General features: G+C 51.8%; 8 protein-coding genes across 8 annotated transcripts; 5 read left to right on the forward strand and 3 right to left on the reverse strand.

Annotated features, from left to right (window-relative positions):
* Positions 1 to 443: 443 nt before the first annotated feature.
* On the reverse strand, positions 444 to 5,431 carry PtrM4_041510 (RPT1, ATP-dependent 26S proteasome regulatory subunit; the record flags this gene model as incomplete). Its single annotated transcript, XM_001937529.2, has 3 exons — positions 444 to 904; positions 980 to 4,433; positions 4,487 to 5,431. 3 exons carry the CDS (start codon positions 5,429 to 5,431, stop codon positions 444 to 446), a joined length of 4,860 nt encoding a protein of 1,619 aa, XP_001937564.1.
* Positions 5,432 to 7,347: 1,916 nt separating this feature from the next.
* On the forward strand, positions 7,348 to 9,002 carry PtrM4_041520 (PutA, NAD-dependent aldehyde dehydrogenase; the record flags this gene model as incomplete). Its single annotated transcript, XM_001937528.1, has 4 exons — positions 7,348 to 7,368; positions 7,429 to 7,516; positions 7,569 to 7,938; positions 7,985 to 9,002. The coding sequence occupies 4 exons, from the start codon at positions 7,348 to 7,350 to the stop codon at positions 9,000 to 9,002; spliced, it is 1,497 nt and encodes a 498-aa protein (XP_001937563.1).
* Positions 9,003 to 9,709: 707 nt separating this feature from the next.
* On the forward strand, positions 9,710 to 11,398 carry PtrM4_041530 (uncharacterized protein; the record flags this gene model as incomplete). The annotated part of the gene is made up of 2 exons (XM_066104422.1): positions 9,710 to 10,641; positions 10,777 to 11,398. 2 exons carry the CDS (start codon positions 9,710 to 9,712, stop codon positions 11,396 to 11,398), a joined length of 1,554 nt encoding a protein of 517 aa, XP_065958986.1.
* Positions 11,399 to 12,157: 759 nt separating this feature from the next.
* Positions 12,158 to 13,172, forward strand: PtrM4_041540 (Herpes-BLLF1 domain containing protein; the record flags this gene model as incomplete). The annotated part of the gene is made up of 2 exons (XM_001937526.2): positions 12,158 to 12,824; positions 13,168 to 13,172. The coding sequence occupies 2 exons, from the start codon at positions 12,158 to 12,160 to the stop codon at positions 13,170 to 13,172; spliced, it is 672 nt and encodes a 223-aa protein (XP_001937561.2).
* Positions 13,173 to 13,970: 798 nt separating this feature from the next.
* PtrM4_041550 (RpsE, Ribosomal protein S5) lies at positions 13,971 to 15,212 on the reverse strand (the record flags this gene model as incomplete). Its single annotated transcript, XM_066104423.1, has 5 exons — positions 13,971 to 14,565; positions 14,621 to 14,694; positions 14,826 to 14,894; positions 14,942 to 15,033; positions 15,086 to 15,212. The coding sequence occupies 5 exons, from the start codon at positions 15,210 to 15,212 to the stop codon at positions 13,971 to 13,973; spliced, it is 957 nt and encodes a 318-aa protein (XP_065958987.1).
* Positions 15,213 to 15,548: 336 nt separating this feature from the next.
* On the forward strand, positions 15,549 to 17,009 carry PtrM4_041560 (Tropomyosin multi-domain protein; the record flags this gene model as incomplete). The annotated part of the gene is made up of 1 exon (XM_001937524.2): positions 15,549 to 17,009. One exon carries the CDS (start codon positions 15,549 to 15,551, stop codon positions 17,007 to 17,009), a length of 1,461 nt encoding a protein of 486 aa, XP_001937559.1.
* Positions 17,010 to 18,054: 1,045 nt separating this feature from the next.
* PtrM4_041570 (WD40 repeat protein) lies at positions 18,055 to 19,582 on the forward strand (the record flags this gene model as incomplete). Its single annotated transcript, XM_066104424.1, has 4 exons — positions 18,055 to 18,282; positions 18,331 to 18,528; positions 18,575 to 19,343; positions 19,398 to 19,582. 4 exons carry the CDS (start codon positions 18,055 to 18,057, stop codon positions 19,580 to 19,582), a joined length of 1,380 nt encoding a protein of 459 aa, XP_065958988.1.
* A 394-nt stretch (positions 19,583 to 19,976) lies between these two features.
* On the reverse strand, positions 19,977 to 20,348 carry PtrM4_041580 (Sss1, Preprotein translocase subunit Sss1; the record flags this gene model as incomplete). The annotated part of the gene is made up of 4 exons (XM_001937522.2): positions 19,977 to 20,044; positions 20,099 to 20,161; positions 20,211 to 20,263; positions 20,323 to 20,348. 4 exons carry the CDS (start codon positions 20,346 to 20,348, stop codon positions 19,977 to 19,979), a joined length of 210 nt encoding a protein of 69 aa, XP_001937557.1.
* Between the last annotated feature and the right edge of the window lie 377 nt (positions 20,349 to 20,725).

Genomic DNA, 20,725 nt, shown 5'->3' on the forward strand with positions numbered 1-20,725 from the left:
AGACAGTCAGGCACTCAAGACAGCAATGCGCAGAAGCAAGTGGGAGAGTATCATAAACTCAACGGTATACACTTTTAACATTTCCCCTACCCAAAAACTAGGAGCGGGGAAGAGTACCAAGTCAAGCCTCCAGGGAAAAGCGCTTCTAAACAAAACACGCATATACAATCTGCCTGCCCAAATGTCTTGTCTTGGACGAACAATCTGAAGCGCGAAACAGAAAAACGCGGACATTATAACATAGTACATGGAAACAAAGTGTGTCAATAAGAAGATTGACCTCCCTTGAATCTTTGCGCCACCGCAATGCGTGCCAAAGTAGCGAGAGCCGGTTTCCCACACAAACAAGCCTGCCAAGCAAGCCATCCCTCCCATGCGCCCTGAACGCCACGCATTAAAAGCATCCATCCGTCCCATTCATCCATCCAATAAACCATCCTACTTTAGCGATGCGCTTGAGTCTGCGAAAACCAATCATCTTGTGTGGAGGTGTGATACTGACGGCGCAACTCGGCCTCTTCTTCTTCTTGGCTCGACTTAAGAATCTCCTGCATGGTCTGAATGTCTTTGATGATGGTGTTGAAGGCCTCGGTGACTTCTTTCAGGACAACGTTGCGATTGTAGTCTGCGCGGTGCTTCCAGATAGCGTCCATGAGTGCAGCGTTGATCTGCTCCAACTGCTCCAGGGAACAGCCAGAGGTCGATTGGACGAGCTTCTCGTGCAAGTCTGTGACAAGACCGTCGTCGATGATGAGCTGTGGCTTGGGCTCTTCGTCGTTAAGGATCTGGTTGAGGTTCGAGTGGTGAGGGGGTGCAGGTGCAGGCATTGAGGTAACGTGCTGCGACAACTGCGAAAGTTGCGACGGCTGCGAATTTGATGGCTGACTACTTCCATAAGTGACTTCTGTATTGGAAATATGGTCAGTTGGGTATTCTGGTGAAAAGCGGGGGAGTCGTGGGGAAAAGGGAAGTGACGAACCTTGTGTGTCGGGAAGCTGCGACCCGCTCGGTTGGGGCATCATCTCTGAGAAGTTTGGTATGCCGGGTAGCACACCACCGTTGCTACTCTGAGTGCCAAACTTGTTTTCTGAAGACCTGTTCGACGTCTTTTGACCAGAAGTGGTCGTTGACGCGCTGTTGTTGTAATCGTTGGGATGTGAGTTTGGCGCCATGAAGGTGCGACCCAAGACCTGCGACTTTTGCGTTTGCGTTCCCTGTGTATCGATCCTACTAGGAGTCTGGAATTGGAAATCGTGCTGTGTGTTGGCATTCAGATCCTGGCTGTCCGTCATATGTGTTTCATCGTTGGAAGGCACAGCAAAACCATTAGTTATGAGCTGTGCGCCTTCTCCAACGGTGCCGTTAGATAGACCGCTCTCATGAAGTGCTCGCAACGGAGTGACAGGTGGCATAGGCAAACGGCCGGGCACAGGCTCGCCCAAAGTGATTGGTCCCGAGGTCTCTGTTGTACCGATGGACTGCTCTGGAGGCACACGTGCAACATCAGGGAAGTCCTTGTTCGCTGCGATGGCCTTCTCTCGCTTCTCGCGCGCCTTTCGCTCCCTCTCGAGTTCGCGTTGGTATACTGCCTCGCACTCTTGAAGCAGACCAGGGTTTTGGTGCATAAAGAAGTTATCCAAATCCACCTCAACATTGGTTATCATCTCGTTGCCCTTCAGAGTCCGTTCGGCGTCTCCAAATGTCCGGGCATCCTTAACTAAGGTCTTGATATCAAAAAGATAATCGGCAGGGCGTTTGTAGTAACCGTTTGAAAGACGCTTCTCGATAGTGCCCAGGTCCAGGTTGTAGTACTTGTTGCCACTGTCAACGTGCAACAGAACATCTACACCTTTGCTGTCTTTGGAAAATTCCCAAGGTCGCTCAAGGCCTTGTTGTTCTTGCTGATCACGTGGCAAGTCTGACCCGACATGCTCGGGATCCTGTTCATCCAGCAAATAAGCATACCAGCTTTCTTCCAGGATTGGCTTGAAGAATTTCCTGTGACTCCTCTTCAACTGATCCATAATTGGCTGGATGACAATCTTCATCTTGTTGAGCGTCAACCTGTCCTGCTTCTTCTGCCACTTTTCACGCGCCGCGAGCTCCTTGGGATCAACCACTGGGGCAACAATAGGCGCAGCCTCCAGTTCCGGAAGTATTCGCTTCTTCCTGTTATCAGGGTCGGGGAAGTCTGCAGGAGACATGCGAATGTAGTGGCTGATGTTGTTGAAGAACTCAGAGCGACCTTCCTGATCAGGTCGAGCGAGGTGGAACTGATTAGTTTGTGAGAACGAGAAGAGATCAGTCATCATCTGTCGATCTGGCTTCTCCTTCTCGTTGAGCAATTCCATGACACCCAGCAGCATAATTGGCTCGTTTGCACCGACACTCCGCAGGAGGAGTTTGAATGTCTTGATGGCCTGTGCGGGGAGTGTCTGGTACCAGACATCGACTGAAGGGATGTAGATGACACTTGGCTTGTGCCGCCTGACCTCAGTGAACAGTTGCGTGATCGCCGCTTCGGGTGCTCGGGTAGAGTCTTCCAGGATAGTCGGGAGATCGAATGACTGCACATGCAGACCTTCAATCTTGCTCAGCAGCGCAGCACCAAGATACTGCTGGCCCATGCCTTGCAAGCCACTGATGAGTAAACGGGGCCTGAAGATCCTGCTGCTCTCGAAGTTGCGCATTGTGGCTTCTCGCTCGAAACCCTTCTCGTCGTCGCGGTCGTCGTATTGAGCTTCTTCGAGTGCAGTAAGCTTCTTCCGCCTTGGGATAAGCTCGTCTATCCGCTTCAGGATTGCATCAAGGGGCTTGCGCAGTAGTGGCTCAATGTTCTTGCCTAGTGGTGCTGCACTGGCTGTCACTGTTCGCTGAGATGATGGTACCATCTTGTTGACTGAGATCATGAAATCTTTAGCGAGAATCTTGATGGTGCTGGGGTCGATCAAGAGCTTCTTCTCGGAAGTGTAGATCTGGGGGTATGTTCCTTGTACCGCATTCAAGGCGGCTTCTGTGCAGAGCGCACGAATGTCGGCACCTCCATAACCCTTGGTCAGCTCTGCAAGTTGGTCCTTCATCTCCGGCTTGAGAGGTGGCTCCCAATTCTTGGTGTGAATGTCGATGATGGAGCGTCGGCCTGTAACATCCGGTAGAGGGAAGTAGAACTCTCGGTCGAAACGACCTGGACGCCGGAGGGCAGGGTCTACAGAGTCTGGACGATTGGTGGCGCCTATCACGATGACTTGGCCACGACCATCCATACCGTCCATGAGGGCAAGGAGTGTTGCCACTATTGACGCGTGGATTTGCTCTTGCTTGCTAGAACGGACAGGTGCCAGACCATCGATCTCGTCGAAGAAGATGATACTAGGCTGGGTTTTGCGCGCCTCTTCGAACAACAGACGGAGTTGGCGTTCAGCTTCTCCAACCCATTTGCTCAAGGCATCAGCGCCTTTGCGCATGTAGAAAGTGACCTTCTGACCATGTGTGCTGACACTAGAAGCAAGAGCACGGGCAAGAAGTGTTTTTCCTGTACCAGGCGGTCCATGGAACAAAACACCTCGGGGAGGAGTGATCTTAAAGCGCTGAAACACCTCGGGATATAGCAATGGAAGCATCACCATCTCCTTAAGTTTGTTAATGTGATCGTCTAATCCACCAACACCATCGAAATTGACGTTGGGGTCAACTCCAAGAGGGTCAGAATCTGCCAGGGCTTTCTTGTCCTTGACTTTGCCCAGGTTTGCAGGACCCCCACCAGAGTCTTTTTGTGCGTCTGCATTATGAGTCTGTGGAAATCCAAATGTGGGGGCCGTCGCTGTTGTGGGAGTCATGCCGATCATGCCACCGACAGGCTTAGGCATCTTCTGGTTCTCGTCATCGCTGCTGTCAGAGTCACCGCCTGCTACTCCCATGCCGGCTTCAACACCACCACCAAAGGGCCCCTGACTACGCCACAGGCTCTTATATGCTGAGCGACCACCTCGTGCCCGAGATCTGTCGATAGCCGGTGCATCTTCATCAATCTCGAATATCTCGTTTTGCTCTGGTCGGATGACGCGGTAATCAACTCCTGTCTGGCGGGCACGACGTTTAGGCGCGGCATCATATGCCAGGTCGTTGTCAGGGTTACGTCGCGTAAGACGCCGGCGCTTGTTATACTCGAGGTCTTGTAGCTCGTCTTGTAGTTCATCCTGATCTACCCCAGACTCTTCAGACGAGGAGTTGCGCCTGCTGCGACCAGATTGACGCGTCTTTCCTCGTAGACGGTTCGATCGCCGTCCTGAACCAGAGGCGCTTTCGGATGCGGAGCGCTTGCCCTTTTCCTTGTCTGACTCGGACATTTCTTCTTCTTTTTCGTCCTCGGCCGGGGGTTCGAAATCACTGCTCTCATCGGCACCTCGTTTGCGTTTGGCTGATGCAGCACGGTTCTGTGAATAGAGATTAGTTTACGATGGTCGACGGATTTGTCATGCAGACGTACCCTCAAATTCCGGCCGCCGCGCGAAACCGGGCCTTCCTCGTCAGACTCGTCAGCAGCGCCTTCATCGTGCTGAGACTCCTGGATGACGCCTTCCATATCTTCATCCTCGCCCTCGGCATCATCATCTCCCGGGGCTTCTTGCGTAGGCGAGCTCTCTTTGCTGGCCTCGACTTGAGTTTCGGCACCAGCGAGGATGGCGTCGAGCGGGCCAGGACTCTCGTCGCGGATCATCGATGTCTCTTGTGAGGCTTCCATGATGGCACTGGGGTACTCTGTTGGCCTTGGGCCTTTGCCGCCTCGGGTCGCGCGCGCGATGACGGGCTCAGGACTGCGCGTTCCTTCGCGCACAATCTTGACATGCCTTCCAGAGTCTGAAAGCTCAACGATGGGGGCCTCGACATCGTGCGAGAGACGACTACTACGTCGCGTACCCTGTACTTCTGGTGTCTTTCCACGCGCAAGGGATTTGCTTCCTGTGCGAGTGCGCAGGTTGCGGCCTGGTGCGTGATCAGGCATCTTCAGCTTGACAATGAGCGAAGGCTTGTCGACTTGTTCAATAGACGGCTTGGCTCTGCGTCGCGAAGCTGGCTTGGGAGAGTCGTCCTCTGATGGCGTGTCTTCAATCTCGTCCTCGCTCTCCTCGTACTTGATCTGTTTCTTGGTGGCGCGGCGTACGCTTCTGCCTGTTGCTGGGTTGATTTCGGGCTCCTCGGACTCTGAGCGCTCGGTGAATGAGCCGTCCGACTCGATTTCGTCGTCGTCGTCAATGTCGGAGCCGCCGTATGCGCGTCGTTGGCGCTTGGAAGGCTTCTTCTTTGCTCCCGGCGTGCCTTTGTGACGGCGCCGTTGAGGAGCTGCGCGTTTTTCCGAGTCGTCGTAATCAAAGTCCTCGGGGTCAGATGCGTTGGGGTCGATGTCGAACTTGCGCTTCGCTCGGCTAGACATGGGGACTCGTCGCGGTGAGGCCTATCGCGGTCCTGGTCGGTACAGTGAGCGAACAGACCCCTCAGAGACGTCGCAGTGAGAGCGCACTTACACCGCTTGTTGAAAATTTCAATTCTCACCGTGACATTAGCAGCTGGGAAGCTTCTCCTGCATGTGCGCCGATGACGGCGGCAGCGTGCGCGATGCGAACTGGTGACTGCCCAGGTCGTGTTGTTGTGAAAGCGTGTGTGATAGCCGGGTGCGCGATGCACAGGTAAAGAAGGCGAGAAACGGCGTTCAAGCGACTTGGAAGTCAAATGCTATCTGAACAAATGCCACCGACAAGCAATCAAGTGAAACAAGACAGGTGGTGATCGAGGGGCGTGTGGGTGTTGGGGGAGCGCATGTCCGGCTAGGTCAACCTAATGTTCATGACGGGCCCCGTCCAATCCAACCCGCGCTAACACGCAACACGAAATTAGAGCAAGGAACACTTTTTAGATGCAGCGACCGCGACAACAACGAGCAGCTTTATTCCTCGACTTTTTCATTATCGATCAACATGTACGAATCCAGAATACGAACAAGGCATATCCACATGTCATTTTCCGCAACTTTTCGGGAGTCTTCCGGCATGCCTAGAAGCCCATTTCAACCTCTTCCTTTTCTCTTCGTGGCTCTTCCTGCTGTCGGTTCCTGCATGATCGGCATGCGGCTCTAAAAGCTTAACGCGTTTAGAGCTCGCTGTCATGTGTGGGGAAGAGCGAACCATGCACGTGCGCCACGTGCCGGATCGACTCCATCAAACCGCCCCTGAGCGTTGGTGTCAGTGACGTACAGTTATTGATAATGTTTTTTATTATGAGAGGTTGATTCAACTCCTCCTTGATAGGATATGCGGCGCGCATGTACGAATGCCGAATAGGAATGAGCGTGGCTCTCTGTAATCATCACCTCCAACTGACCAACGACCTCATATTGCCTTTCCTTGGATATTGATTTTGCTTCCTCGCGCGATTGGAAGAGGCTATCATGGCCATGTCCTCATGGTGCACGTGTCCAGGAATAGTGGTGTTGCGTTTTGACCAACGTCGACCAGGAGCCACCCGGGCGGGACCGATTACAACACGACTGTGCGAGGCTGGCCTTCTTTGCATCACAGTCTCGTTTCGTGCATGACAGAAAATGATACATGATTTACTCAGGATCGAGACGGGATGCAAGCTATACCTCGTCGATGGGAGGTTGCACGCTTCAGGAATGAGACTACCTAGGTATAGCGGGCGCATCCCAGCCAAGCCCAACTAAGCCGATTCTTCTACCCGTACCAGCACGACTGAATACCCCTCACAACCAGGGTTCGCCGCCGTAGGCTCTAACAACTCATCAGCCCATGGCAACCTATCTTTTGCGCCGTCGACTTCCTACACGCCGGTAACGCTCTAAACGCTACATGCGCACACAATGTAATACTGGCTCCTAAACACTCATAACATAACAACAAAAGGTTGCTAGAAAGGCATATATATTAGACTTGAAACTTATAAGAACCTCATGTTCATGTTGTCCTGTTGCCGTGAATACCGTGAAGGGCTGCCGAATTAATCCAAGCCTCAGCGCATCCGACCCCGCAGTGTGCCAATAGCTCTGTGATACGTCATAAGCTTTTCAACTCCACCTGCCCCAACACCGAACCAGTAGATGAGGAAGTGCAGTCGTTTTGTAGCGAGCAAAGCTTTCCGAGGTTCCCGGTTGTCACGCGTGCCGTATCTAGAGCCGGCGCATTCGTGGTAGCTTATAATCAATCTCAACGCCCACGCCAATACACCATGCGATCTTTTGTGACAGCTACCCGATCAATTGCCCGTCAACAAGCTTGCAGAAGCAACTTCCAAAAAAGAACATTACCTTTAATCGTTTCAAGAGCCTACGCAAACATGGGTCATTCGATACCACCCGTATGTCACAACGCCCATCTGGTAGTCGCACCGAAAAGACAGGGCTGACAACCATCACAGCTCAACGACAAGTCTCTTCTGAAGAGCCAGACCTATGTCAATGGAGAATGGATAGACGCAAAGTTGGGCAAGAGCTTTGAGGTTCATGGTAATGCTACTAATCTGCGTGCTTTGGAGAACCCTCTACTAAGACATCGCAGACCCAGCGACAGGCAAGCTCATTGGCACCATGCCTGAGATGGATCGCGCCGACACCGAGGCCGCCATTGCAGCTGCCGCGGCTGCCCTCCCCTCTTTCCGCAAGCTCACAGGCCGGGAGCGCTCACGCATGCTACGAAAATGGTACCAACTCATCATCGATAACGCCGACGATTTGGCGAAGCTCATAACCTGGGAGAATGGCAAGCCCATTGCAGATGCAAAGGGAGAGGTCAACTATGCTGCGAGTTTCTACGAATGGTTTGCTGAAGAGGCACCGCGAATGTATGGAGCTACCATCCCAGCATCGGTTGCGGGAAACAGGGTCTTCACAATCAAAGAACCAGTTGGCGTCGTCGGATTAATAACACCGTAAGTATCGAACCCCACGATAAACTACTTTGGCTAACATCAATAGATGGAACTTCCCTGCAGCCATGATTACAAGGAAGATCGGACCTGCTCTCGCAGCTGGTTGTACAGTGGTAGCCAAGTCGCCTGGCGAGACGCCCTTCACTGCCGCTGCTCTCGCCGAGCTTGCACATAGAGCGGGAATTCCCAAGGGTGTAGTGAACTTTGTTACTGCGCTCAAGAATACGGCTGAAGTAGGTGAAACCATCACATCAAGCAAAACCGTCAAGAAGGTCTCATTCACAGGCTCCACCGGTGTTGGTAAGCTCCTGATGAAGCAATCTTCAGAAACACTGAAGAAGCTCTCCTTCGAATTGGGTGGAAACGCACCCTTTATCGTCTTCGACGACGCCGATCTCGAGACGGCGGTGACTGGAGCCATTACCTCCAAGTTCCGTTCATCAGGTCAGACGTGTGTATGCGCCAACAGGATCTACGTACAATCTGGCATATACGATGAGTTCTGCACCAAATTCACCGAAAAGGTCAAGGCCTTCAAGGTTGGCGGTGGCTACGAAGAAGGCATCACACATGGCCCTCTCATCCACGACCGCGCTGTCTCCAAGGTCGATGCACATGTTCAAGACGCTGTCAAGAACGGTGCAAAGGTTCTTTTCGGCGGTCAGAAGCTCCCTGATCTTGGAGAGAACTTCTACCAGCCTACTGTCCTCCGTGACATGACCAAGGACATGCAGCTCGCTAAAGACGAGACTTTCGGTCCCGTAGCCGGTCTCTTCCCATTCGAAACCGAGGCAGATGTCATTAAGCTTGCTAATGCGGCTGACGTGGGGCTTGCAGGCTATTTCTTCAGCAAAGACATCCAGAGAGTTTACAGAGTGGCTGAAGCGTTGGAGGTTGGTATGGTCGGTGTCAACACAGGTCTCATCTCGGATGCTGCCTCACCTTTCGGCGGTGTCAAGGAAAGTGGGTTTGGGCGAGAGGGAAGCCATCTGGGCATTGATGAGTACATTGTCACAAAGACGATAACTTTGGGTGGCAATGGACAGCCTCTGCAAGGCGAGTAGTTGGTTTTCGGCTGTTAGGAACGCCCGTCCACGATGAAATTTGTATACAAAGTCTGGGGATACACATGAAATCGAAACCGCTCCAAGGCAACATTCCAGTCATTTCCAACCGGCTGGAGTCTGCGCAATGCGAATAAAGTCGTGTGGTGGTCTTTTCAGCCGGTCAGGTGAAGATTCGCGAAAGCAAAATATCGCTTTCGCTGTCGCAGCTTTTTCAGCCATAATACAGCACATCAAACTTAGTACCCTCGGTCGCACCAAGTCTCAACAACTCCCCATCTCCAGCCTCCCATCTAGCTTGTAGAGGCCGACTAGGACAAATCACATTGCTATCGGAGAAGCAACGCTAGCGCGTCAGATTCGCGAAAGGGTGGAACCTTGGAAGTTTTGCTTAGCCCAACGCGACTCCGTCATCCATCCAGGGATCCCTTGGCCGCTGCTTCTACATTCGGGTTCATTGCCTGCGCAACGTTGTTGATAGCACCTGTATAAACCGGAGCAGCCTCGACTGTTGACGCTTCCAAAGTCGTCACTTCCAAGTCCGAATTTTCCGACCCTTTCCGACGATTCCGATACGAGACGATTTGTTGTGTCCGACCCTCCTGCCCCTCCTCTCCGCTACATCCTCCGCCAGATATGGCTGCCATGACAAGGTGGCTTAGAGGGAGTAAGCACCAGAGCCAGAGGTTCTAGAGGATACCTCGACGATGACGATGGACAGCAACGAATTACGTCGTGCAAGTGAAGAGGTGGAAGGAACACCAGCACCTGCCTCAGCGGGATCAGAGCAGATGGATGAGCCTGCTGATGCTTCGGTACAGCCAGCACCACGCCGCAGACCTGGAAGACCAAGGAAGAGTGTGAACCAAACTCCTACCAAAGCTCTGACGGTGAAGGCAACGGAGACCATCCTACGCCGTTCGACACGTGCAAATTCGAGGAAGAGCGAAAGCATTCAGGCAACAACATCAGACCAAGACGACATGCCGGTGACTTCAGGAGCAGCGACAACACCAGCACCGAGCGTGCCTGAAGTGGCCCTTGCTGTGGATGAAGAAATGCAGACGGAAGACAACATTGTAGTTGCCATGACGAAGCCAGCTGCGAACGAACAGAGATATATTCCAGGCGACCACGCTGCTCAGACGCCCGAGCCGGAATCCGTGTCGAGAAGCGAAGAAAGAGAGCCGCCGTCACTCGGTGCCCCAACACCGATGCCAGACTCCACAACATTCGTCCCGACACCAAACACCTCGAACCAAACACCTCAACCTTTAGGAGGACTTTACAAGAGCAAGTATGCGCAAATTCCGACCGCCGAATGCAGTCCAAAGAAACGGTCATTAGCCGAAGATGGTATTGAAGATCAATCAGACCATGGAGGAGCTCGATCGATGAAGCGAGCCCGCCTTTTTGACAACACATGTACACCAGGCCCCAGTACAGCAACGTTCCCTAACAACCAGACGATCCCTAGCAAATGGTCAGGGCACGTATGGGCGCCGACTAATACAACAATGAGGAATGAGAAACATAGACATGTGTCATCTGATCGCGAAGAGACAACAGGACGATCGACGGCCGACCGGGACACTGTAGAGCGTGAAGTCATTCAAGGAGTCATGATCAAGCAGGAACCGTTGACCGATGACGTACCCACACCTCCTCCTCCACCCCCGCCTTCCAATCCATCTACTCACGTATTCGGCACTTCGATGCCACCAATCTCCTTCCAACCTCCACAAATGAGCCAAGCGCCTACAGGGCCACGCAGAGTCAACGATCCAATCCGACGAGTGGCGCCTCATCCAGCATATCCCACGTTCGACGTATGGGAGCTCTGTACACCACAACCACAGCGATCAGGTGATCGCCAATTGTCACCCCAGGAGGTGAAGCTTCTGGATGACTTGCAAGAAAAGGTGAACAGAGTGCTTGGTGGCGGGGAGGCCAGAGTCGATGTCATGAGCCAAATCCCAGCTTGGATGCGACTACGACTATCAAATGCCCAAAAAAAGATTCTACAAGAGCTGCATCAAACGATCGCTTGCTTTCGACGAAACAACCAGCCGGGCAATGGAAGAGGAAACCCTGTCGCTACCAGACCAGCACCTGTTCCAGCAAGACCCGCCCCAGCACCACAAAGACATGTCCAGGCCCAACCACTAGCTAGAGCTGCCACAACACAACCTCAAACACAACTTTCTGTTCCTCAACAGGGCGGCCAGGTCTTGGCCCTCTCAGACCTGGATATAAACAACCTATCCGGCATGTCATTAGTGAACAGCGCAGTCCAAAAGATCAACGAGTTGCTGAGGCTAGCTGGTCAGGATAGTGTCCAGTTCAGCTTGTCCGGGCGAGATAAGTTGATCTTCGAGCAGGAGAATAGGCCATGATATGCCTGGGGCTCTTATGTCAGTATCTGCTTCTATGTCTGTAGCAAAATGAGTGGGAGCTAAGCGTCGCCTGTGCGACGATCACTATGTTTGTTCTAGTGTATGTTTAAGTAATAGGTCTATACAGGGAGAGTGTGCAGTAATTAGGCTGCGTAAAGTGTTAAATCCAGGTTGTTCAGGGCTATGTATCTCATTACCAGTACGCTGTATTCAATACATCAACGATCAGAAGTCCACGTAATGGATGCAAGGAACACTCTTTACCAAGTGCTGAGAAGAGATTCAACTACTTAGTGTGTCTGGGTCGTGCCACCTGCGGGTACACCTCCAGGGTTGCCCCTCTATACTATCCTAGCGCGACATTTGCGAGTTGGCCGCGCAACCGCGTTCCTCGATATCTTTCCCGTCCGCTACATTCTGCTTAACCCACCTTGCTTTTTTCCACACAATTACTTCTTTTTTTCAACGCACCAATCAATCTCAGACAGATATAACCCGATATCTTCAAAACAGGCTTTCTAATCAAATTTCAGAAGGTTTACAGACGCCCCTTTTCTTCTTTGGGCGAATATCTTGGTTCCGATCATTCCGATCGCGATCCATCGCTTTCTTGTTTTTCGTTATGTATCCCACGCGTTTCTACCTACAGGTACTGCGATTGAAGTACCTTAGACTCTTGTATCGTTTTGTATTTTATTTATTCGCGACCCCCGTTACGTTACGTTACGTTACGTTACGTTACGTTACTAGCGAAAAGATATGTCTGTGTATATTAAGCAGGAACCGGGCATGCATGCTGATGATGGTGCTGTCGCGGCTATTCCGATACGAACATCATCAGCAACGAGTATCAAACAAGAACCAGGACTTTCTACCATTACAGTCACGGAGATTGCAATTCACCCAGCCCCAATGGCTATTAAGTCTGAGCCCGGCCTTAGACAAACTGCGACTCCAAGCCCCAGCCCACCAAGACCAGCACGGTATGCGCCAGCAACGAATGCAGCGCCAATTGCCGGTTCCAGCAATTCCCTTTCGTCAAGTGTCTATGCCACACCAACCGCATCAACAGGACTCTCCCAATTCCAACTTGACTGCCTGGAGTCGCGTAAGCGACTCTTCGCCGACGATGACGATGACGACACCAACAACAACCAAGCCATAAAGATCGAAGGACGACCAATCAAGCGCATACGCTACCACCTACACACGACACCCATCAAGCCCTCAGAAGAACCCCCCAAGCCCCAACTCCCAGAAATTCCCAACCCTCGGGACCCCCGCGTGGACCTCCTCCAAGTCTGCGCCGCAAAGGGCAACTTCACGCCCTACGAGCTGGAAAAATACAAAGCCGTGCAGCCCAAGGTCGACAGCGTCGTGTACCAAAAAGCGATGGCGTTGTTTAACCTGCTCCAGGATCTTGAAAGTAGGTTTGGTAATGATCCGCCAAAGTGCTATCCTCTTTCGTCAGCGCAGAAGGAGAGGATCGCCAAGTTGCAGAGGATTATGGATACGGGGGTTATTCCGCCGCCGGAGAAGGAGGGAGAGAAGGAGAAGGGTGGGAATGGGAGGAGGAGGAATAGGAGGGGTGGGCGGAGGCATGGGAATAAGGGTAAGGAGGGTGTAAAGACGGAGCCTAGTAGTTAGGTGTGCTGGTGTGAATAGCTTTCTTATTGGGGTAAGGATTGGGCTCAGGGGAAAGGGGTTTGGTTATGGACGTTCGGTTACGTTTGGGTTTGTAGTAAATCCTTTCTGCTTTGTATCATTAGGATAGTTTTGTGTAATATATATATATATATGTTGAGACAAAAAGTGAACACACTTTGCCCCTGCGTTGATTGGTACATATACCTTCTCAACACACCCCCGCAATTAAGGCAGGGAGACAAAGTAATGCGAGTGGTTTGCAACGCAGGCCCTTCACGGTGCTGACTCCGGCTCTGGCCCTACTCGGCGCTGGCCTCATGCTCTGACCCTTACTCGGCTCTGGTCACTCACCCAACCAGCAGTTCCTTCGCGAACATGCTGATGCGCTGAAAGCGACCCGGGCTCATAACCTGTTGAGACAAAAAGTGAACACACTTTGCCCCTGCGTTGATTGGTACATATACCTTCTCAACAATATATATATATATAAAAGCATTCTAATCACTATATTTGGTTTCTTAGTGCGTTTGATTGTCCTGAGGCGGGCGGATACTGCTCCCGTTCAAACCGTATAAACTGCTACACTACATTTGGACTCTCCAACAACTCCCTGAAATGCTTTCGTGACACAGTGTGCGAGAACAGGAGGACGTCTCAGCGTAGTTAACACCATCCATGCAATGTGGAGGTCTTCTGAGAAGATGGGGTTCTGCCAGGGTGACGAAACTTCATCTCTGTACTCATGTCAAACATACGGGCATGGCACGCCAAGGATTTCATAACTTCAGACATCATTGGAAATTGTTCATTTTCATGCCGGTTGCTCCAGCACTATCGTTGGATGCATACGTGAGGTCCTGAATGTAATACCCCGCGCCATAACCCATGAATGCTAGAAAAGACCCATATCGCCCAGAAACTACCTCTAGTACCTCTTGCCCTCGCGAAGGATGTCGCTGTACTCCTCGAGAGGAGAGGGGGTGAGCTTGTTGTCCTTCCACAGGTTGGGTGTAAGGAAACCGTAGGTGTGTGCGACGGCGACAAAGGTAGCCTTCAGGGTGTTCTCGAGGGTCTTGGTGGAACCGGACGAGGCAGTGTAAATGTCGGAGACACCAGCCAACTGCAAGAGACGCTTGACGGCGGGGGAAGCGACAAGACCAGTACCACGGGGAGCGGGAATGAGACGGACAGTGACGGAACCGCACTTTCCGCTCTCCTTAGTGGGGAGCGAGTGAGGCTCACCAAGGTTGGTACCCCAGTAACCTCTTCGGATGGGAACGACGGAGAGCTTGGCAATGATGATGGCGGCGCGGATGGCGGTCGCGACTTCCTTGGAGGTCTTGATACCGAGACCAATGTGGCCCTCAGAGTCACCGATGACGACGATGGCCTTGAAGCGGGTACGCTGACCGGCACGGGTCTGCTTCTGGACGGGCTTGATCTTCATGACCTCATCCTTGAGCTTGGGCAGGAAGAAGTCAACGACCTGGTACTCCTTGATGGGGAGAGAGTGGAGGTAGCTGCCATTTGTCAGTCCGGCTTTCTGGAGAGATGTTGTCGCTCTCATAGACGTACATCTCCTCCATGCTCTTGATCTTGCCAGCCTTTACGAGACGGCCGAGCTTAGTGACGGGTTGCCATTCCTTCTCCTGTACCGATTGTCAACTTCCTGCAATTTTTCCTTTAAGGTTGTGTATGCCTACTTCTTGCTTTCCACCGCGGCGGCCACGTCCACGACCACGACCACGTCCGCGGTCACCACCACGGTCACCACGAGAACCGAAACCGCCACGAGCGGGGGCAGGAGCGTCAGCCATGTTGTATTTTGGTGGGGTATACGGCTGCTGAACTGGCTATTAGCAATTGCTCGGCAAGAAAAGAGGTGGAAGAGCGTACGATTTGGTGTTCCTGGGAGTTAGTGCTGTTGTCGCGAAGGCAGTCGCGAAATTCAATGTTGGAATTCGAACGTCGCTTCCAATCCGTGGGCACTAGCCTGGATTAGGCTTGGCGTGGCGGGACAGTGGACTATCCATAAGGCACTCTTCAACCCGGCATACAAGCCACTTTTTCCTCTGCGTGTGCGTATGCGTGTGCGTGTGATACAGTTAGAGATGTGCGTGTATTCAAGGACTGATTGCTGGAGTATCAGGGCTAAGATGTCGTTCATAGTATGCGAGCATATACTAAACTTTGCGTATTCGTCGCGTTGCTAATTGTGTCGACCATCTTGAATTTAAGTCTTCCCGAACTTACCAGAAAATTATACGATATGCTTCTCATACTTGGAGAGATCTTTGACTCATGGACTGATGTTGTTTGGCGTGTCGAATGCGCTTTCCATGATGCCTCTGTGATGGTAGCTGACTAAGAAACCTCGGAAAGCGCCTGACTCGTTCACATGCTCAAGGTAACAGGAATATCACACGAGCAGGCATACAAACACACCTTAGCAACTCACTTTCGACGATATCACCGCCTACATACATGTCCATGTCCCACAATAATGTCCATCTTTAATTCAGTACTGGGCTCGCTGTCTCCTCCTCCGGGATTCAGGAAATCATTCGAAGATCCACATGCGCGCGACCACGAGCTACCGGTGTACAACTCCCCGCCGTCTCCTCGAATTCCACCCCCCGTTACTGCCTCAGTACTATGGAGCGCCCCCAAAACCGCCTTATTACCACCACCTCGGGTGCCCGACGATCTGATAGCTTTGCAACGACGAGCGCGACACCTCGAACAACAGCTGCAAGAGCTGCTCGATGCTCAGGCAGATGGTTTAATGGGCGGGCTAGGCGCGGGTGATGTCATACCGGACGATCTCGTGTCAAATGGCAGTACTACACCAACTGTGAGTAGTGTAAGGTCGAGTGATAGGAGTGCAGAGAATGGGGATACCCGGCAAATACCCAAGCGGAAGAAAGTCGGTCTCGACACAGCGAGAAGAGGCATCTCCAGGCGTATAAGACAACTTGCTAGTGTCAAGTCTGAAGAACTGGATTTGCTAGACGAAGATTTGAGAAAACTGCAAACCACAGTGGAGAAGACCGACGCGTGGAGCCAGAAGCGCATACGACTCGAGAAGAAGATCCACGATATAGAATGCGAAGACGCAGGCGCAAAAGCGAAGAGCCTACAAACTGAAGCTTCGAAGCTAGAGCAAGAAATACGGCAAAAAGAAGAGGAGCTTTGGGCCCTGAAGCGACGGCATCGACGGGTGCTGGACGAGCTGGCAGATACCGAGAACTCGGCGGAAGCAAAGATAGCGTCCTACAAAACGGCACTCTCGTTGCTGGATCGTGAAATCTCAAACTTCCTTGAAAGACCTCCAAACGCGGACCATGTACCAATGTCATCCTCGCCGTTCCTTACACTCCCAGCGAAGCGGAGAACTCTCGATATGGCGCGTGAATATTGGCAAGACGAGTACGCAAGGTTAGCAGAAAAATGCGAAGAGGTCGACACAGACCGCGGCGCGCTTGAGGAGGGGGCACATCTATGGACAGAAGTCGTGAAGAAGGTAGCAGACTACGAAACAAGCCTACAAGATTATATGCAGCACGCGGGACGGAATGGTTCTCCTGATGCTTCTCAGCTCCTCGAGCAAATGGATAAGACCATTAGCTACCTGGAAGAAAAGCTGGACTACGCCACTTCGCGCAGCTGGAACTTGCTGGTATGCGCTGTTGGGGCAGAACTTGAGGCATTCACGCAAGGTAGAACCATGTTGGTCGAGGCTCTGGGCACAAAACGAAAAGGCAAGGAGAAAGCTCTAGGGTCACTACTAGATCATGATGGGTTTCAAACGGAGCAACAGGAGGATATGACGATATCAGCTATTAGAATCAGCAGATCGCCGCAAAGGCAGCCAACTCCGCCAAAGCCATCGTTCTTCGACTCAGAAGATGAAGATCCTGATCCAGAACTGATGATTTCGCATCAGGATCACGATACCGGTTGAGCTTTTTCTGAAAATGTTGAGGCATTGGGGTCTTTCACAGCCGAGTAGTTATTCTTCAACAGTGAATTAATTTTCGATCATCATCTCGCATCATATAGCATGCGCATCGCGTAATTGTACGGTAGACAGCTGCAGTGATAATCTATTTCACCTAACCAGCATATCGATAAGGTGGCCCGAATGTGGGGTCATCGGAGATAGTCTTATTGCCGAGCCTGCTACAAAGCTTCCCGATACGAGCACCACGATATCGCCTCGGTACAACTATATACTCTTTCGGAAGCTACACGGCAGAAATGAGCTCGTCGCAAGTTCCGACAAGTCCACCTAACGAAGAGGATTCTGCAAGGACCATAGTCTACGATCCGAACGATCCCTTCTGGCGCGACACTGATGATGATGACGACATGGACTTTGTGCCGGCAGAAACGGGCAGTGAGAATGCGGACGATGGGGAAGCCGAGTTGAGCTTTCATGGTACGCGCTCACATCAAGTGCGCAATAGCCATTATATGTATTGACTTTACTTCAAGACGCTGCCGAACGACTGGGTAATCTCAACGGGGTCGAGATCGCATTCGAGTATACCGACGATAACGAGGAAGAAGAAGACGAGGACGATGAGGATGAAGAGGAGGACGAAGACGAAGGGGAAGAGACAGAAGAAGGCGAGACACATATGCATGGACGACCCATAATCCTTGGCCGCGACGAGATCCTGCGGTTACTTGGGCATGCGGGATTGGGACGGATATTCGCCGCTGGATTTAGCCCACGGTCCGCACTTCAGCGGCGCACATTCAACGACGATGATGAAGAAGAAGATGATGAGGACGACGACGACGACGACAGCGACCCGGGTACTGGTTATGACCCTGTCGGCCCTGCAGGGACATCTGGCAGAAGGCGGCGACCACGCGGCGCAAACTTGTTTGAGAAGGTGCCTAGCGAACAAGGACAGGAATTGATGCAGACGGGGACCTTTGGGTCAAACGTACGAAATGTGGACACAATTAAGAAAAAGAAGAAATTAGCCAGTGCCATCATGCGACGAGAGTTGGGCATCGGTAGTGATGGGCGGCAGAAGAACGCAACAAGGCTTATGAAGCAGGACATGATACCAGAATCAGCGGCCGACACCATCATACATTACAATGCGCGATGCTATTCTGGACAGTTTTCCGACGACGGCAACTTCTTCTTCTCTTGTGCGCAGGACTTCAAAGTGCGCATGTACGATACGTCAAACCCATACGACTGGAAATACTACAAGGTAAACGGTATTTCAAGATGTTGCTTTCGCAAAGCTGACTAGTCGTAGACAGTGAGATACCATGGTGGCCAATGGACGATTACAGATGCCTCATTAAGTCCTGACAATCGCTTTTTGGCATACAGCTCGATTCGAAGCGTCGTGAGTTTAGCACATACGGATCCAGATAATGATTCCGAGCCGCATTTACTCGATTTCAACGACATGGGCTCTCGCAACCCCCGTGGCTTCTCCTCACATTTCGGTGTAAGTGGAATCCTATCCACATGCGATTTGCAGCTGACCTTTTCAGATATGGTCGATACGCTTCTCTGGTGATGGCCGTGAAATTGTAGCAGGAACAGGAGACAACTCCGTCTACGTTTACGACATTGAGCGACGTCAATCAGTGCTCCGTATACGAGGCCACCAAGATGATGTAAATGCGGTCTGTTTCGGTGACACTCAATCGCCACATATTCTATACTCGGGCTCGGACGACACAACGCTTAAGGTCTGGGACCGAAGAAGTATGGGTGATGGCCGAGAAGCTGGTGTTTTCCTAGGCCACACTGAAGGTTTAACCTACGTCGACAGTAAAGGAGACGGGCGATACGTGCTCAGCAATGGAAAAGACCAAACTGCAAAGTTATGGGATCTGAGGAAGATGATGTCCAAAGAGAAGGCTGACACGATTGATCCGAATAAATACACGACGCGCTTTGAGTATCGATCCAACGCTTACGACCCTAAGGACTATAGCCCACATCCTTACGACTGCTCGCTTGTTACTTTCCGTGGCCACAAGGTATTAAAGACGCTTATTAGATGTCATTTCTCGCCCCCTGGTAGTACCGACTCCCGCTACGTCTATTCTGGTAGCTATGACGGTTCGGTTCATATTTGGAACATGGATGCAACGCATGCCGGTAAAGTGAATGTCCTAAAAGCGACGAGGAATTCGCGGCCACGCGATCCAGACTTCCTTGCTGGAACCTATGATTATTGGGGTAGGAACGAGGGCCGATGGATGACTTGTGTCCGAGACGCGAGCTGGCACCCCAATGCGCCTGTGATTGCTGGTAAGTTTAGGAAACATGACATACCTCTTCTTCGGTTGTGCTAACAAGTTGTAGCGACGTCATGGAACGGATGGGGCACCTCACAAGGGACATGCACAGTTCACACATGGAACGATGGCGTTGAGGACGACGAGGCAACGCCGGAAGTCGGTCGACGGGTCAATGCGCAACTACAGCATGACGAGCGGTTGTACAGGAGACACCCAACGTGGTACGAAGACATGATGGAAGATGATTGAAGAGTCTGCATTGGCTGACAAATGTAGAAATCGATGCACGTGTGGGCCGAGTGTTCTGTACGTCTCGGTGGTTGCTGTGTATTATTTCGCATTTAGATATTTGGCGGCAGTTTGGTATTAGTCGGTATTCACATTACACGAGCTGTGCGGGACATTGATGATATGCGGTGCGTAAATGCTTAGATTTTGTATGCAATCAAACTCCCGCTGGCCCAATGTCGGTATAGTACAGCCCCTTTCGCATATGCAATGCGTGGTATCTGGGCCTCCAAACCCCATATGCCGCATATGTTCCCCCACCCTCCAAGCGCACTAAAAATGATATGATGAACGCATCCGTCGTGTGGTCGGATGTGCAAGAGGAAGGTAATCGATGTCTCTGGAGTTGGGGAGACTATGAGCCACCAACGAGGATGTTGTTGACGGGAATGTGGACGAGCTTGACGACGTAGCCAATAACTCCTGCGGGTACGTCAGATGACCAGATTCGTCGAAGAGGAAAGAGATATTACTGACCCATGATCAAGAAACCGATTCCGACTGCTTGCGATATCCTGATGAACTCCTTCTTGTCGGGCTCTGCTACCGAGTTAGTGCCGTAATTAAGCACACGTAATGTAAGTCTTACTGGTGCAGCGGTTCATGAAGAGAGTACCCTCCTTGAGGAACTCAGCGGGCATACTGCGCGCACGTTAGTAATTGCCTTTTCTCTCTTCCATCATGTCTTCGGTCTTGCGTACTCGGCAAACTCCTTGATGTTCTCCATGGCGACTGATGTGCGATTTTCGTATCGTAGGACTAATTCGAATTGGTGTGAGGGATGACTTGTCGAGGAGTTTTGGTATCGTGGATTGAGGAAGTCGCGAAGTCAGGGTAGCTCAGCTGCCAAATTACCAGATAGACCAGTTCAGAGTTGGCGGCAATCTGGCCTTGCGGAGACGGCAAGAGCCGACAGGGGTGGGTGGCGTGCCAAGGAGTATACTAACGGCGACGCTAGCGATCCGAGCTCTCGCATCGCGTTCTCGTATGTTGCTCACCCTCTTTCGCGCCGGCGATAGCAATCGACTCGAATCTGCAATCTTTCCCCAGGTTTGTTGCTGACGCAGAAAGTACTAAAACAGACAGGGACGTTATAAAAACTGC

This window comes from Pyrenophora tritici-repentis, chromosome 10 (assembly GCF_003171515.1).
Source record: "Pyrenophora tritici-repentis strain M4 chromosome 10, whole genome shotgun sequence".
Lineage (NCBI taxonomy): Eukaryota > Fungi > Ascomycota > Dothideomycetes > Pleosporales > Pleosporaceae > Pyrenophora > Pyrenophora tritici-repentis.